Below are 18727 nucleotides of genomic sequence, written 5' to 3'. Positions count from 1 at the left end.
CATTACATACTGTTTGGTATCTTAGATGTATGTTGCTATGTGATAAATATGTTATATATATATAGTTGACTGTCATGATTTGTCTATCCATTGACTTCTTCAGTGGTCCCTGAACTTATTTCTTTATCAACTTGTTTATTTTTATTAAATTTTGTTCTGCTAATTACTTTCCACCTCCATTTATTATGATATTTTCTTTTCTCCCTTAATCTGGATTCTTATTTAATTTAACTCCCTTTTTCCTATTCCTGTACATTTTTACCTGATGTGGACCCTTTTTAATTTCGCATTCCTTCCTCAGAGAGCTGCCTGGATTTTCACAAGGACAATTCCACCCAGAATGTGACAATAAATGGCACCTCCAGTGTCATCGAGTTTTGGGAGTAAGTCTTGTCACGACTGCTCCTCTCACAGGGCTACGTCCATCCTCGAGGACTGTTACCTCTTAGATTCTCTGTAATTTCATACTTAGTAATAATATTAGTCTTGAATCCTGCTGCCTTTACCCCTCTCTTTGCTTGTGCACTTTTTGTCTGTGAACCATGTTGCCTGGCTATACTATATGTCTCCATCCTATGTTCTTTGTCTCCATCTTCATTCATTCATAAACATTAGACAATTTATTATATGAATTGGATGAATTGGATAGCGAACCATAATTAGCAAAAATAAATTTGTGTTATAGCATTTAATTATTGCATTAATCCTACAAGGGGTTAAATGCATAGTTAGTCATCTGCAGAGCAGCAATGTACTACTTGGAAGCTAGATGAGCCAATGACAAGAGGCATATGTGTGTAGCCACCAGTCGCCAGCTCGCTCTAAGTAGTGCATTGCTTCTGAGCCTACATAAACATGCTTTTCAACAAAGGGAAGAGAATAAAGTAAATTTGCTAATAGAAGCAAACTGAATAGTAAAATTTTGTGTTCTCCTTAATGACCACGACATACCATGTACCCTCTCTCCACCCTTCTGGTCACTGGAAATAGCACTTTTGTAATGTAATCCCCATTAAAAGACCAGCAACGTACAGTGTACAAGGGGTTAAGTTTGACTTTCATGTCCTTTTAAGGAAAAGATCTGTATACGAAATAAATTATGTAAAAGCATTTAAAACTTATCGGCTAGATTTGGAGTTTTGTCGGTAACGACCCGAAAAGCTAACGCCGGCTTTTTTCTGGCCGCACCATAAAAATAACTCTGGTATTGAGAGTCCACATAAAGGCTGCGTTAGGCTCCAAAAAAGGAGCGTAGAGAATTTTTAACGCAACTTCAACTCTCGATACCAGAGTTGCTTACGGACGCGGCCAGCCTCAAAAACGTGCTCGTGCACGATTCCCCCATAGGAAACAATGGGGCTGTTTGAGCTGAAAAAAAAACCTAACACCTGCAAAAAAGCTGCGTTCAGCTCTTAACGCAGCCCCATTGTTTGCTATGCGTAAACACTTCCTACGTCTGCACCTAACACCCTAACATGTACCCCGAGTCTAAACACCCCTAACCTTACACTTATTAACCCCTATTCTGCCGCCCCCGCTATCGCTGACCCCTGCATATTCTTTTTAACCCCTAATCTGCCGCTCCGTAAACCGCCGCTACTTACATTATCCCTATGTACCCCTAATCTGCTGCCCCTAACACCGCCGACCCCTATATTATATTTATTAACCCCTAATCTGCTCCCCACAACGTCGCCTCCACCTGCCTACACTTATTAACCCCTAATCTGCCGACCGGACCGCACCGCTACTATAATAAAGTTATTAACCCCTAATCCGCCTCACTAACCCTATAATAAATAGTATTAACCCCTAATCTGCCCTCCCTAACATCGCCGACACCTAACTTCAATTATTAACCCCTAAACTGCCGACCGGAGCTCACCGCTATTCTAATAAATGTATTAACCCCTAAAGCTAAGTCTAACCCTAACACTAACACCCCCCCTAAATTAAATATAATTTTAATCTAACTAAATTAATTAACTCTTATTAAATAAATTATTCCTATTTAAAGCTAAATACTTACCTGTAAAATAAATCCTAATATAGCTACAATATAAATTATAATTACATTGTAGCTATTTTAGGATTAATATTTATTTTACAGGTAACTTTGTATTTATTTTAACCAGGTACAATAGCTATTAAATAGTTAAGAACTATTTAATAGTTACCTAGTTAAAATAATTACAACATTATCTGTAAAATAAATCCTAACCTAAGTTACAATTAAACCTAACACAATACTATCATTAAATTAATTAAATAAAATACCTACAATTACCTACAATTAAACCTAACACTACACTATCAATAAATTAATTAAATACAATATCTACAAATAACTACAATGAAATAAACTAACTAAAGTACAAAAAATAAAAAAGAACTAAGTTACAAAAAATAAAAAAATATCTACAAACATAAGAAAAATATTACAACAATTTTAAACTAATTACACCTACTCTAAGCCCCCTAATAAAATAAATAAGACCCGAAAATAAAAAATGCCCTACCCTATTCTAAATTAATAAAGTTCAAAGCTCTTTTACCTTACCAGCCCTGAACAGGGCCCTTTGCGGGGCATGCCCCAAGAAGTTCAGCTCTTTTGCCTGTAAAAAAAAAACATACAATACCCCCCCCAACATTACAACCCACCACCCACATACCCCTAATCTAACCCAAACCCCCCTTAAATAAACCTAACACTAAGCCCCTGAAGATCATCCTACCTTGTCTTCACCTCACCAGGTATCACCCAAGCGGGGGCTGGCGATCCATCATCCGGTGGCTGAAGAGGTCCAGAAGAGGCTCCAAAGTCTTCATCCTATCCGGGAAGAAGAGGCGATCCGGACCGGCAACCATCTTGATCCAAGAGGCATCTTCTATCTTTATCCGATGACGACCGGCTCCATCCTGAAGACCTCCACCGCGGACCCATCTTCTTCCGGCGACGTCCAACTGAAGAATGACGGTTCCTTTAAGGGACGTCATCCAAGATGGCGTCCCTCGAATTCCGATTGGCTGATCGGAACAGCCAATAGAATGCAAGCTCAATCTGATTGGCTGATTGGATCAGCCAATCGGATTGAACTTGATTCTGATTGGCTGATTCCATCAGCCAATCAGAATATTCCTACCTTAATTCCGATTTGCTGATAGAATCCTATCAGCCAATCGGAATTCGAGGGACGCCATCTTGGATGACGTCCCTTAAAGGAACCGTCATTCTTCAGTTGGACGTCGCCGGAAGAAGATGGGTCCGCGGTGGAGGTCTTCAGGATGGAGCAGGTCGTCATCGGATGAAGATAGAAGATGCCGCTTGGATCAAGATGGTTGCCGGTCCGGATCGCCTCTTCTTCCCGGATAGGATGAAGACTTTGGAGCCTCTTCTGGACCTCTTCAGCCACCGGATAGGTAGGATGATCTTCAGGGGCTTAGTGTTAGGTTTATTTAAGGGGGGTTTGGGTTAGATTAGGGGTATGTGGGTGGTGGGTTGTAATGTGGGGGGGGGGTATTGTATGTGTTTTTTTTACAGGCAAAAGAGCTGAAATTCTTGGGGCATGCCCCGCAAAGGGCCCTGTTCAGGGCTGGTAAGGTAAAAGAGCTTTTAACTTTTTTAATTTAGAATAGGGTAGGGAATTTTTTATTTTGGGGGTCTTTGTTATTTTATTAGGGGGCTTAGAGTAGGTGTAATTAGTTTAAAATTGTTGCAATATTTTTCTGATGTTTGTAAATATTTTTTTATTTTTTGTAACTTAGTTCTTTTTTATTTTTTGTACTTTAGTTAGTTTATTTCATTGTAGTTATTTGTAGATATTGTATTTAATTAATGTATTGATAGTGTAGTGTTAGGTTTAATTGTAGGTAATTATAGGTATTTTATTTAATTAATTTAATGATAGTATAGTGTTAGGTTTAATTGTAACTTAGGTTAGGATTTATTTTACAGTTAATTTTGTAATTATTTTAACTAGGTAGCTATTAAATAGTTCTTAACTATTTAATAGCTTTTGTACATGGTTAAAATAATTACAAAGTTGCCTGTAAAATAAATATTAATCCTAAAATAGCTACAATGTAATTATAATTTATATTGTAGCTATATTAGGATTTATTTTACAGGTAAGTATTTATCTTTAAATAGGAATAATTTATTTAATAAGAGTTAATTTATTTTGTTAGATTAAAATTATATTTAACTTAGGGTGGTGTTAGTGTTAGGGTTAGACTTAGCTTTAGGGGTTAATACATTTATTAGAATAGCGGTGAGCTCCGGTCGGCAGATTAGGGGTTAATAATTGAAGTTAGGTGTCGGCGATGTTAGGGAGGGCAGATTAGGGGTTAATACTATTTATTATAGGGTTAGTGAGGCGGATTAGGGGTTAATAACTTTATTATAGTAGCGGTGCGGTCCGCTCGGCAGATTAGGGGTTAATAAGTGTAGGCAGGTGGAGGCGACGTTGAGGGGGGCAGATTAGGGGTTAATAAATATAATATAGGGGTCGGCGGTGTTAGGGGCAGCAGATTAGGGGTACATAGCTATAATGTAGGTGGCGGCGCTTTGCGGTCGGCAGATTATGGGTTAATTATTGTAGGTAGCTGGCGGCGACGTTGTGGGGGGCAGATTAGGGGTTAATAAATATAATACAGGGGTCGGCGGTGTTAGGGGCAGCAGATTAGGAGTACATAAGTATAACGTAGGTGGCGGTCGGCAGATTAGGGGTTAAAAAAATGTAATCGAGTGGCGGCGATGTGGGGGGACCTCGGTTTAGGGGTACATAGGTAGTTTATGGGTGTTAGTGTACTTTAGAGTACAGTAGTTAAGAGCTTTATGAACCGGCGTTAGCCCAGAAAGCTCTTAACTACTGACTTTTTTCTGCGGCTGGAGTTTTGTCGTTAGATTTCTAACGCTCACTTCAGCCACGACTCTAAATACCGGAGTTAGAAAAATCCCATTGAAAAGATAGGATACGCAATTTACATAAGGGGATCTGCGGTATGGAAAAGTCGCGGCTGAAAGTGAGCGTTAGACCCTTTTTTGAGTGACTCCAAATACCGGAGTTAGCCTAAAACCAGCGTTAGGAGCCTCTAACGCTGGTTTTCACGGCTACCGCCAAACTCCAAATCTAGGCCTATGTTTTTAGCATAGTTTGAATTTCTTTGCAGTTCCCCTGAGTATGTCTAGCTCTTTTATCTCTTCTGCTGTGATCAGTTAGAGACAGATATATATGATCACCTGCGCTGATCAAGTAATTGCTGTGAGGAATGTTGCAAGTGTGGGATTTTAGATTCTGCATGATGTATTCCAGGCTCTCTAAAGGGAAATAGAAAAATCATGGTCTTTAGATTTAAATTACAGGACAGTGGTACAAAGAAATAGAGTACATTACATTTTTTTTCTACGCAATTAGACATGGTATGTAGGATTAACAAGGCCATAGTAAAAAAAAAATACTCTACTTAACCCTACACTACAATGTGTTTAACCACTGCAAAGTACTACCACCACTAATTACACAGCTGAGTTGTGTGATAAGTGTTAGTGATTGGATTAGCATGACCAGCAGTTCTCTGTGGGACATGAGTGTTACATTTAGTGTGTGTTGAACCCGTTTGCAGGGATTACATACATAGGGCAAAACTGTGACTTTTTTGGGCGTACCTGTAATTTTACTCACATTACAAGTTGTGAGTAAATGTGATCGCACTGTCACAATCGCGGTTTGCGTTTTGGTTAACAGTGCTCCTGAAAAGCTGGGGTTAACCAAAGCGCAAACCTAAAAAAATTGCACAAAACACATAAAAAATACACTTGACAGTACAGTGACATTCATATTAACACTGTCTGATAAAAATTATAAATACATTTTATTGCATTAAAAAGTTATAAGGAGTCAAAGTTATGACATGTCAGGTGTTAAAAAAAACGTCATGAAAGTCCTTTTACATAGGGATCCATTGAGACACATTTATTAATATTTCTATCTTAAAATATATATGTAAACAAATGTATACTTATGTATTGATGTAATTATATGTGAATTTTTGCGATTGAGGTTACACAAGCTGTGATTGTGTGGCTGTCGGCATGAAAATGAGGCTCCAATGAACTCTATGGGGTATATTTTTTAATGTGTGAGCGGATATGATATGATGTAGCGTATAATGTCCGCCACACATCGATAAATACGCTGTTGGCATTTATCATTGCACTAGCAGTTCTTGTAAACATGAAAATTGTAAGCATGAAAATGAGGCTCCAATGAACTCTATGGGGTATATTTTTTAATGTGTGAGCGGATATGATATGATGTAGCGTATAATGTCCGCCACACATCGATAAATACGCTGTTGGCATTTATCATTGCACTAGCAGTTCTTGTAAACGACTGGTGCAATGCCGCCCCCTGCAGATTCGTGGCCAATCGGGTGTCAGAGCAGACGGACAAGTTATGGAGAAGCTTCATAACTTCTGTTTGCGGCGAGCCTGAAGGCTTGCCAGAAACAAGGGGCATCAAGCTTCATAAGGAGCTTGATAAATCGGCCCATATGGGTGCATGTTCGAGATTGCGCTTTGCATGCATCAATGCGATCGGAAAGTGGTGAAAAAGTAACTTTCAAATTGTGATCTCACGCTCAGTACCACTCACATAAATAAAAAAATAAAAAAAATGAGTGCAGATTAGGGGTTCAAGTAATCTAGCCCATAGTAGTGCCAGGTTACTTGTAGGGATGGGCGAATGTTTCACAACATTCTAAAAATAAAACGAATTTCAACACGTCCGTTCATTCATTTCGAATTTCGAATGTTTGCACAACATTCTAAAATTCGTTTAATGTAATAGTATTTCTAATGATCTCTTTAAATGTAATATTCACATGATGCAATATTCTAAATAGAAACATTCAAATTTATATTTCTTTCATGTAATTGGCAAGAGTCCATGAGCTAGTGACGTATGGGATATACAATTCTACCAGGAGGGGCAAAGTTTCCCAAACCTCAAAATGCCTATAAATACACCCCTCACCACACCCACAATTCAGTTTTTACAAACTTTACTTTGCCTCCTATGGAGGTGGTGAAGTAAGTTTGTGCTTAGATTCTACGTTGTTATGCGCTTCTCAGCATTCTCAAGCCGATTCCTCTCAGAGTACAATGAATGTCAGAGGGATGTGAAGGGAGTATCACCTATTGAATGCAATGGTTTTCCTCACGGGAGATATATTTCATAGGTTCTCTGTTATCGGTCGTAGAGATTCATCTCCTACCTCCCTTATTCAGATCGACGATATAATCTCATATTCCATTACCTCTACTGATAACTGTTTCAGTACTGATTTGGCTATCTGCTATATGTGGATGGGTGTCTCTTGGTAAGTATGTTTTCATTACTTAAGACACTCAGCTATGGTTTGGCACTTTATGTATTAATATAAAGTTCTAAATATATGTATTGTACTTATATTTGCCATGAGTCAGGTTCATGTATATTTCCTTTTGCAGACTGTCAGTTTCATATTTGGGAAAAGCATTTTTTAGGAAAAAAAAGTCTTACCTGGGGTAAAGTCTTTTTTCAAATTGACTGTTTTTTCATTAAATTTTACCGGCAAAATTAGGCTCGCGAAGACGCAAAATGCCAAAGTATATTGCGTCATTCTTGGCACGAGAATTTTTGGTGCGAAGTTACGTTCGATGACGCAAAATTTGTCATTTCCCAAGGTTGCGTCTTCAATGACACGAGTGTGTCATTCTGGATGTTGTTAGCGTAAAAAAAAATTCTGTTTGCATTGTGCGTCATACTTGGCGCCAAATATTTTCATTATTTAAAACCCCATTCCTATATGCCTCTTGACTTTTTCTCTATCAGAAGGCTATGCTGTTTGCATTTTTTTCCCATTCCTGAAACTGCCATATAAGGAAATTGATCATTTTGCTTTATATGTTGTTTTTTCTCTTACATTTGCAAGATGTCTCAATCTGATCCTGTCTCAGAAACCACTGTTGGAACCCTGCTGCCTGATAACAGTTCTACCAAAAGCTAAGTGAATTTGTTGTAAATTTGTGGAGATTATATCTCCAGCTGTGGTATGTAATAGTTGTCATGATAAGCTTTTACATGCAGAAAATGTGTCCATCAGTAATAGTACATTGCCTGTTGTTCCTTCAACATATAATGTACAAGATATACCTGTGAATTTAAAAGATTGTATTGCTGATGCAATTCAGAAGGCTTTGTTTGCCATCCCACCTTCTAATAAATGTAAAAGGTCTTTTAAAACTTCTCATTAAGTTGATGAAATTTCAAATGACCAACAACATACTGAATTATCTTCCTCTGACGAGGATCTATCTGATTCAGATAATCCTTCCTCAGATATTGACACTAACCAATCTACTTATTTTTTTAAAATGGAGTATATTCGTTCTTTGTTAAAAGAAGTGTTGATTACATTGGATATTGAGGAAACTAGTCCTCCTGATGTTAAAACTAGTAGACGTTTAAATTCTGTTTATAAACCTCCTGTGGTTACTCCTGAGGTTTTTCCAGTTCCTGATGCTATTTCTGATATGATTTCTAAGGAATGGAATAGGCCTGGTACTTCTTTTATTCCTTCTTCAAGGTTTAAAAAATCGTATCCTTTGCCAGCAGTTAGACTGGAGTTTTGGAAAAAAGAGATCCCCAAAGATGATGGGGCTATTTATACTCTTGCTAAACATACTACTATTCCTATGGAAGATAGTACTTCCTTTAAAGATCTTTTAGATAGGAAACTTGAATCCTATCTAAGGTAAGCATATTTATATTTTGGTCATCTGCTCAGACCTGCAATTTCTTTGGGTGATGTTGCAGCTGCATCACCTTTTTGGTTGGAAAGTTTAGCGCAACAGGAAACGGATACTGATTTGTCTAGTATTGTTCGCTTGCTTCAACATGCTAATAATTTTATTTGTGATGCCATTTTTGATATCATCAAAATTGATGTTAAATCTATGTCTTTAGCTATTTTAGCTAGGAGAGCTTTGTGGCTTAAATCTTGGAATGCTGACATGGTATCTAATTCTAGATTAATATCTCTTTCTTTCCAAGGTAATAAGTTATTTGGTTTTCAGTTGGATTTAATTATTTCAACTGTCACTGGGGGGAAGGGAGTATTTTTGCCTCAGGATAAAAGACCTAAGGGTAAATCTAATGCTTCTAACTGTTTTCGTTCCTTTCGACAAAATAAGGAACAGAAACCTAATCCTTCCCCCAAAGAATCTGGTTCCAATTGGAAACCTTCTTCAAGTTGAGTAAATCCAAACCATTTAAGAAATTAAAGCCAGCCCCCAAGTCTGCATGAAGGTGCAGCCCTCATTCCAGCTCAGCTGGTAGGGGGCAGATTAAGGTTCTTCCAAAAAATGTGGGCAGATTCTGTCCAAAATCAATAAATTCAGAGTATTGATTCTCAAGGATACCGAATAGGATTCAGAGTAAGACCTCCTGGGAGAAGATTTTTCCTCTCACGCATCCCAGCAAATCCAGTAAAGGCTCAGACTTTCCTGAAGTGTGTTTCAGACCTGGAGCTTTCAGGGGTAATCATACCAGTTCCGTTTCAGGAACAGGGTCTGGGGTTTTATTCAAATCTATTCATTTGAAAGAATTTTTCATTCAGGCCAGTTCTGGATCTGAAAATTTTGAATCGTTATGTAAGAGTGCCAACTTTCAAAATGGTGACTATAAGGACTATTCTGCCTTTTGTTTAGCAAGGGCATTATATGTCCACAATAGACTTACAGGATGCATATCTTCATATTCCGATTCATCCAGATCATTATCAGTTTCTGAGATTCTCTTTTCTAGACAAGCATTACCAATTTGTTGCTCTTCCATTTGGCCTAGCGACAGCTCCAAGAATCTTTTCAAAAGTTCTCGGTGCCCTACTCTCTGTAATCAGAAAACGGGATATTGCTGTGTTTCCTTATTTGGACGATATCTTGGTACTAGCTCAGTCTTTACATTCTGCAGAATCTCACATGAATCAACTAGTGTTGTTTCTTCAAAAACATGGTTGGAGGATCAATTTACCAAAAAGTTCTTTGATTCCTCAGACAAGGGTCATCTTTTTAGGTTTCCAGATGGGTTCAGTGTCCATGACTCTGTCTCTAACAGACAAGAGAAGATTAAAATTGGTTTCAGCTTGTCGGAACCTTCAGTCTCAATCATTCCCTTCAGTAGCTATGTGCATGGAAGTTTTAGGTCTCCCCTTTGCTCATTTTCACATGAGACCTCTCCAGCTTTGTATGCTGAACCAATGGTGCAGGGATTATACAAAGATATCACAATTAATATCCTTAAATCCCAATGTTCGACTATCTCTGACTTGGTGGTTAGGTCACCATTGTATAGTTCTAGGGGCCTCTTTTGTTCATCCAACCTGGACTGTAATCACAAAAGATGTCTTTCAGGTTGGGGAGCTGTCTGGGGATCTCTCACAGCACAAGGGGTTTGGAAATCTCAAGAGGTGAGATTACCAATCAATATTTTGGAACTCCGTGCGATTTTCAGGGCTCTTCAGGTTTGGCCTCTGTTGAAGAGAAAACCGTTCATTTGTTTTCAGACAGACAATATTACAACTGTGGCATGTGTTAATCATCAGGGTGGGACTCACAGTCCCCAAGTTATGAAAGAAGTATCTCAGATACTTGCTTGGGCGGAATCCAGCTCCTGTCTAATTTCTGCAGTTCATATCCCAGGTATAGACAATTGGGAAGCGGATTATCTCAGCCGTCAGACTTTACTTCCAGGGAAGTGGTCCCTCCATCCGGATGTGTTTTCTCAGATTGTTCAGATGTGGGGTCTTCCAGAAATAGATCTGATGGCTTCTTATCTAAACAAAAAACTTCCCAGGTACCTGTCCAAGTCCAGGGATCCTCAGGCGGAAGCAGTGGATGCGTTGACAGTTCCTTGGTGTTACCAACCTGCTTATATTTTCCCACCTCTAGTTCTTCTTCCAAGAGTGATCTCCAAAATCATCATGGAAGAATCGTTTGTGTTGCTGGTTGCTCCAGCATGGCCTCACAGATTTTGGTATGCAGATCTTGTTTGAATGTCCAGTTGCCAACCTTGGCCACTTCCATTAAGGCTAGACCTTCTATCTCAAGGTCCGTTTTTCCATCAAGATCTCAAATCATTAAATTTAAAGGTATGGAAATTGAACGCCTAGCACTTAGTCATAGAGGTTTCTCTGACCCTGTGATTAATACTATACAGGCTTGTAAATATGTTTCTAGGAAGATTTATCATCGTGTTTGGAAGATTTATATTTCATGGTGTTCTTCTCATAAATTCCCTTGGCATTCTTTTAGAATTCCTAGAATTTTACAGTTTCTTCAGGATGGTTTGGATAAGGGTTTGTCTGCAAGTTCCTTGAAGGGATAAATCTCTGCTCTTTCTGTTTTATTTCAAAGAAAGATTGCTAAGCTTCCTGATAGTCACTGTTTTGTACATGCTTTGGTCCGTATCAAGCCTGTCATTAAATCAATCTCTCCTCCCTGGAGTCTGAATTTGGTTTTGAAGGCTTTACAGGCTCCTCCATTTGAGCCTATGCATTCTTTGGACATTAAATTACTTTCTTGGAAAGTGTTGTTCCTTTTGGCCATCTCTTCTGCTAGAAGAGTTTCTGAATTATCTGCTCTTTCTTGTGAATCTCTTTTTCTGATTTTTCATCAGGATAAGACGGTTTTGCACACTTCATTTAAATTCTTACCTAAGGTTGTGAATTCTAACAACATTAATAGAGAAATTGTTGTCCCTTCTTTGTGTCCTAATCCTAAGAATTCTTTGGAGAGATCCTTACATTCTTTGGATGTGGTAAGAGCTTTGAAATATTATGTCAAAGCTGCTAAAGATTTCAGGAAGACTTCTAGTCTATTTGTTATCTTTTCTGGTTCCAGGAAAGGTCAGAAGGCTTCTGCCGTTTCCTTGGCATCTTGGTTAAGGCTTTTGAATTATCAAGCTTATTTGGAGTCGGGTCAAGCCCCGCCTCAGAGAGTTACAGCTCATTCTACTAGATCAGTCTCTACTTCGTGGGCTTTTAAGAATGAAGCTTCAGTTGATCAGATTTGCAAAGCAGCAACTTGGTCTTCTTTGCATACAATTTCTAAATTCTACCGTTTTGATGTCTTCTTCAGAAGCAGTTTTTGGAAGAAAAGTTCTTCAGGCAGCTGTTTCAGTTTGATTCTTCTGCTTATGTTTTAAGTTTTTTTCTTTCATTTATGAGGAAAAACTTATTTTTCTGGTTGTGGATTTAATTTTTTCAGCGGAAAATGGCTGTTTTTATTTTATCTCTCCCTCTCTAGTGACTCTTGGGTATTGCTATCCCATACGTCACTAGCTCATGGACTCTTGCCAATTAAATGAAAGAAAACATAATTTATGTAAGAACTTACCTGATAAATTAATTTCTTTTATATTGGCAAGAGTCCATGAGGCCCAACCTTTTTATGGTGGTTATGATTTTTTTTGTTTAAAGCACAATTATTTCCAAATTCCTTTGTTTATGCTTTTTACTCCTTTCTTTATCACCCCCACTACTTGGCTATTCATTAAACTGAATTGTGGGTGTGGTGAGGGGTGTATTTATAGGCATTTTGAGGTTTGGGAAACTTTGCCCCTCCTGGTAGGATTGTATATACCATACGTCACTAGCTCATGGACTCTTGCCAATATGAAAGAAATGAATTTATCAGGTAAGTTCTTACATAAATTATGTTATTTGTATCTTCTATGTATCAATTTAGTAAATTCCCTACCACATGAACCATTGAAATTTCAAATGTGGACATTCGATCTAATTATGAACATTCAAATTTGAAAGTGACATTCGGAAACTGCAAATAGCATTCAATTATAGAGTTTTTAAGAAAATTCATTCTTATCAACATTCGATTATGTAAATTGAATTTCTACAATAACATTTGTTCTAACATTCAAATTCAAATATAAACACATTCGCCCATCCGTAGTCGCTATTCTCTAACAAATTATAGCATGTCATTTTTTTTTTATTTTTTTTTTTTTATCTTTTTATTGAAATTTTGCATAGTGATAGACAGACAGAACATAATAAAATAGTGAGAAAATGGCAACATATACAAAATTCCAAGTAAATAATATAGTATGAGCCTTTGAAACCTCAGTTTTATATTTTTAACGGCTTTCATAAATGACTAATTATCTAGCCACTTGTGGGCTAATTGGTATAGGACAAACTGATAAATTATGATAGTCATATCAATGGCCCTATAATGCCCGAAAGCACCAGGGGGTAAAAGTTTAGCATTGGGTAAGCACCGCTATATATATATATATATATATATATATATATATATATATATATATATATATATATATATATATAGTAAATAAATTAAATCCCCTCTATAATGCTTAACAGGCCACTTATGGACCCATGGAAGCTAAATGGCTTGTTTGAGGTGCTCTAGTGTAACACACGGTCTCTTTTGGACCTTGAAATAAACATAACAAGAAAAGCTAGTGATATTAATGAACCTTGAAATAACAATAACAGTGAAACAGAAATATATATGGTAATCAGTGAAACCAACCCAATATAGAGAACAAATAATGTTTTCTGAGTTTAAAGGAGTAAAATTATAAATAACTATACAGATTTAGTATGTGTCCTACAAAGTCTGAATTAGAAATATATTAGGCTTTTCTACAATTATAATTAAGCCCTATATAGCACATATGACACTAATCAAGCCACTATCACCATAGTTATGTAGTCTTAGGGAAGCGAATAATATAAACCCAATAAGGTATATCTTGTTAAAAATTGACACATGTAGGCTTCTCATTCACCTTATAGTAAAATGTAGTGGACAGTGTAATAGGTTTTCCAGAAGCCATAGTGGTTGTAATGCTATGGTGAAGAACTACCAATGAGGGCTGAGGGGAAAACTCTGAGCTCCCTAATTTGCCTATGGGATTATTAGAAGGAAGATACTACAACAATTTAGTCCATTATATAGTAGAGATATAATATGTTGTAAACTTTTCATGAGGTGTGAGGCAACATAGTATATTGAATGGGGTAGGAGATCCAAGTGAATGGAAATAATATGAGCATAAGTTGCCTGTTCAGCGCTGTATAACATGTACAGATAGATGTAATGTGGATGATATTAGCAACACACCTCCCCTCGCACATGAAACATGGTGTAATGAATACCTAAACATACATAAATGTTATTAAAACGGCAATAACCCTAACCAGTAATTGTCAACATCCAAAAGAGAGCACATGAACAATAGCCACCACCATAACTGTCAGTAATAATATAGCAAAGAGTCTGAATTAATAGTGTCGCTGTTCTTCACTGTCAACAGCAACAATTTTGCATGTCAAGTATAGTGACAAATTAGCCAATTCCAGATTTATCAGCTGATGGTCTACCACCACCCAACCCCACCACCCTCAAAGTGGGGTGATGCCATGAAAATATGAAGGTAAGTGAGGGCAATTCCTCAGTTATTGTGCCTCCGGTATAGAGTAAAGTCAGGGGCCAAAGAAAATAATGTACCTGGTGTTGCTGTAGGGCTAATGTCAGAGTGATTTTTCCAGGCAGGGGCCATGGCTGTATCTTAGGGAGAAATTCCGTTACTGCTTGTGTGTCCTCTGGGGAGGCAATCTCTTCCGATCTGCCTGATAGCGCCTCCACTTTCGCTATGTCAAAAAATTCGGACCCAGCACAAGTACCAGAAGGCTCTTCCTCACCAATCCGGGCTCCCTCTTGATGAAGCTTTCTGGATGCGGAGTTCCTATAGTCTATCGAACTGTGAGGATGAGGAGTCGCAATGCTGGTGCCTTTAGTTCTGGTCATATTCGATTTAGGAACTAGCTGTAAGACCTGTGGCAGTCTCTTCGCCCCGCTTGTCATAATATGTAGTGTGGATTCAGCAAGGTAAGGGGTTTTATGTCCGTGTTCAACCTCTATAATCCTGGTATCTAGATCTGGTATACCACCACCGGATTTCTCTGAATGATCATAGGAGGTCCAAGGTGCGGCCGCAGTTTAGAAATCTGCACAAGACTCTGCTGTCATATCGTAGTGGTGGGGGGTAATAGATGGCAAATGCCGGGGCCCCATTAAATCGCCCTTCATATGTAGCTTCCTGTATAAAGCTCCTCTATTATACCTCTTATATATGACTTCTCGGATCGAGTCACAGGCTTCATGAAGCGCTTCTGTGAAGGCCATCTGGTGGAATTGAAGGAGCTTGCTGATTTCCAGTATAGTTGCTTCTACCTCCGCCATGTCTTAGGCTAGAACAGATCAGGTTTCCAATAGCAAATGTTGAGGTGGTTTCACCATTTCCTTTCCTTCTTTAAATAAGGTATGGGCATTGGGCAACAATTTTGTGTTGCTTGTAACCCAGAATCAGAAAGATCCTGGGGGGGGGGTATATATGCGGCAGCCCCGATAGCATAGAGTAACTGAGTCACAAAGTAGGCCTGCCAGCCATGCAGTCAACTTCCATGCAATCTAGCTGAGGAGCATAGGAAGATTAATCTATGCGATATCGTCTCACTGACTCCACCAGGGTGACTTCAGGACACATTAACCAACACGTCAGACACAGAAATTATGTTGCTTATGTAGAAAAGTATAGTTAAAATCAAGTAAGAATCAGGAGCTCTTCACATACACGACCTTCCACAACAGCTATAGGCTCCACCCCCCCCCCCAGCATGTAATTTTTTTACTATTATGGCCCTTTAACTTTTGCTTTATATGTTGCTTTAAGCCTTTTTTCATATACTGTTTTGTCACATACTACTACTTTCTCTCAGTGTGATCTGTTAGAGCTTATTCCCTTTTCTTTCCTCATGTTCATCCTTCAGTGCTTTAAATGCCTCTGCAGCCTCTTTAATATTTCCTTAATTTCTGTTACTATTCACTTTCCTCTTTAGTTTTTCTGTCTGTTCTAATCCCAAGTCATCTAACACCGTTCAATTTGCTTCCTCCATACTAACATCTCCTCTTCAATTAATTGTCTTGCACCCACTACTGATATCCATTTATTTTAGCATCATTTCCCTTCTTCCCTTTCTGACCTCTCAATTGGATGATCACACTCTTCCCCTCTCTTTGCAGAAGACGTGTGTTGAACATATCAGATGGGATTGATAACATAGGAAGTATTCGCTGGGAGCTTTCTTTGTGTTTGCTGCTGGCCTGGATTATTTGTTATTTCTGTATCTGGAAAGGGGTCAAATCCACAGGGAAGGTGAGAGAGTCCACAAGATAAATCATATAGTCACACACAAAGGACCACCTACAGAGGGTCCTATAATAACCACGACTCTGTCTCTTTCACCACCTGCATGAAAGTCTCTTTTTATTTCTCTGTCTCTACAGGTTGTCTATTTCACAGCCACATTTCCATACCTAATGCTAATAGTCCTGCTTATCAGAGGAGTGTCACTGCCAGGGGCAGTGCAGGGCATCAAGTTCTACCTGTACCCAGATCTCAGCAGACTGCAGGATCCTCAGGTAAATAGCAGATATAGCTGAAAACATGCTAATTACCAGGGAAATGCAAAGAAACACACCTGTATCAACAGCTGGATAGCAAGGCACATTCATACTAGGTTTTCCTAAGAGATTATGCATACTAATATATCTCAAAGGCTTTCAAGGACAGTGCGGTGAAGGGGACTTGTGTGCAGAAGTATTACAGGAGAGGCAGGGTCCGGTAGGTGGGCATAATGTGGGTGAAGAGGGAAGGTAGGTAGGATTGGGGAAATGCTATGGCCAAAGATGGGGCAGTCCCTGCAACTTGTCATCTTGACAGTTGCAGAAGGGACAGTGGGAAAGACCTCCTAAACCTGACAATCCTGCAAGTTTCAGGGCAGTTGGGAAGTATGCTAATGTGCATTGTGCCCATATTTATTAAAATAGATATTTAGGTATTATATGTATTACCAATGAAACACTGCTTACTTACAAAATACATTTAAATGCATTTAAAACTGTTATATTGGGAACATAATGTGTAGGGTCTTGTAGATCAAGAGCAGGAATAACCCACTTGAAAATCCTGCAGCATATGCTTAGCTTTTATCCCTTGATTGTGGACAATTTGGGCTAGCTGTAAATTAATTCATGCACTACTCTAAGTAATCACTGAGAAGTATGTAGTTGTGGCAGGAAAACAGCAGCATACAGAACTTAAATTCTAAACTCTGGCAGAAAATGGAAAAAGACAACAATTTCAGAAATAGTATAGAAAATAATAACTGTAATATACAGTATATGATTTTGATAGTGGAAGTAAAATGAAAAGTTGTTTAAACCTTTTGCTGCTTTTTTTCCCCTCAGTGCTGAATTTTGAGCTTTTTTTGCTACCTACAATCAAACCCTATTGTGAATCAAATATCAGTGAGTGACCCATAACAAATTACATATTATTTTTTTCAGCAGGTCCAGCAGATTCACAATATGCCATTATTATAATTACAATAAACGTCTTTTGAATTATCTCCGTTGTTCACGGTGGAAGGGAAATAACCATTCTCTCATAGTTGTGATTATCAATACTGGTGTCTTCATAACTGGGCTTTAACACGGGATTGTGCAATTGTAAGTTCTATCCTCACCACTGCTAAACAGATCTGAATGCCATTTGTATATTTACATGCACATTGTCATGTAAAAATATACTGTAAATACTAAAATATAACTTTCTGGGATAAACCTACACCTCCTGCATACATAGAGAATGTTCAGTTGCCTCTATGCCATTAATTCCCAGTATTGAGGTGCCTCCCTCGGTGCAACCTTTGTGTTGTTTGACTGATAAGATACATTTGTAGTAGACATATTGTAAGCAGGGGCGGAACTACTGGTGATGCAGAGGTCGCCACTGTGACCGGGTCCAGGAGGTCCCTCCCACAGGGGGGCCCAACTCCTCAGGTTGTGTTTTGTTTTTAAATTTTAATTATTTAATTTTTTTTTCTTTCCAATAACTTTCCATTCCAGCCAGCATGCATTTTTTTGACCTGCCGGCTGCCACCCAGAACTTCCCATTTTTGGCTTCTTAATTGGCGTGCAGATAGGCTCGGCCAGCCTATTCCTGACTGACTGCATGTGTAGCCTCCTCAATCAGCTCGTGACTACACGTGTAGTCTAGTCAGTAGGAGTCTGGGAGTCTGCAGCACGGCAGAGTGAGTTAGGACAGTCTCAATAGCAAAGCTCAAATTACATCCCAGAAAATAACTTGCACATGTGGGCACATGACCGTTACAGTTTAGCCATCAAGCTAGGGATCAGCACAGTCAGCATGACTGCAGAATCCCTCTCCAATCCAGCCAGAGTCGACACGGTCACACGGCTGCTGCCCCCCGGCCCCCCCCCTCAGCCATCCTGAGCTCACCGCTTCAATTCAGTGGGCTGCGAGGGACTGGAGAGACAGGTGAAACAGGAGGGGCTGTAGAGACAGGTGAAACTGGAGAGGCTGGAGAGATAGGTGAAAATGTAGGGGCTTGAGAGACAGGTTAAACTGGATAGGCTGGAGTGGCAGGTGAAGCTGGAGACAGATAAAAGTGGAGAGGATGGTGAGACAGGTGAGATTGGAGAAGCTGGAGAGACAGTTAAAACCGGAGAGGCTGATGAGACAAGAAAAAACTGGAGAGGCTGGAGAGATAG

General features: G+C 38.8%; 1 protein-coding gene across 2 annotated transcripts in view; it reads left to right on the top strand.

Annotated features, from left to right (window-relative positions):
- Positions 1–18727, top strand: part of SLC6A13 (solute carrier family 6 member 13) — a 215582-nt gene that overhangs the window by 89262 nt on the left and 107593 nt on the right. For both annotated transcript variants that reach the window (XM_053718822.1, XM_053718821.1), the window contains exons 5-7: positions 302–383; positions 16175–16307; positions 16439–16573. In XM_053718822.1, coding sequence (XP_053574797.1) covers positions 302–383; positions 16175–16307; positions 16439–16573 — 350 coding nt within the window. The remainder of the gene's footprint in view (positions 1–301; positions 384–16174; positions 16308–16438; positions 16574–18727) is intronic.

Source organism: Bombina bombina, chromosome 6 (genome assembly GCF_027579735.1).
Source record: "Bombina bombina isolate aBomBom1 chromosome 6, aBomBom1.pri, whole genome shotgun sequence".
NCBI classification, from domain to species: Eukaryota; Metazoa; Chordata; class Amphibia; order Anura; family Bombinatoridae; genus Bombina; species Bombina bombina.
Note: the sequence above shows the minus strand (reverse complement) of the source record. Positions and strands in the feature narration are given on the sequence as shown.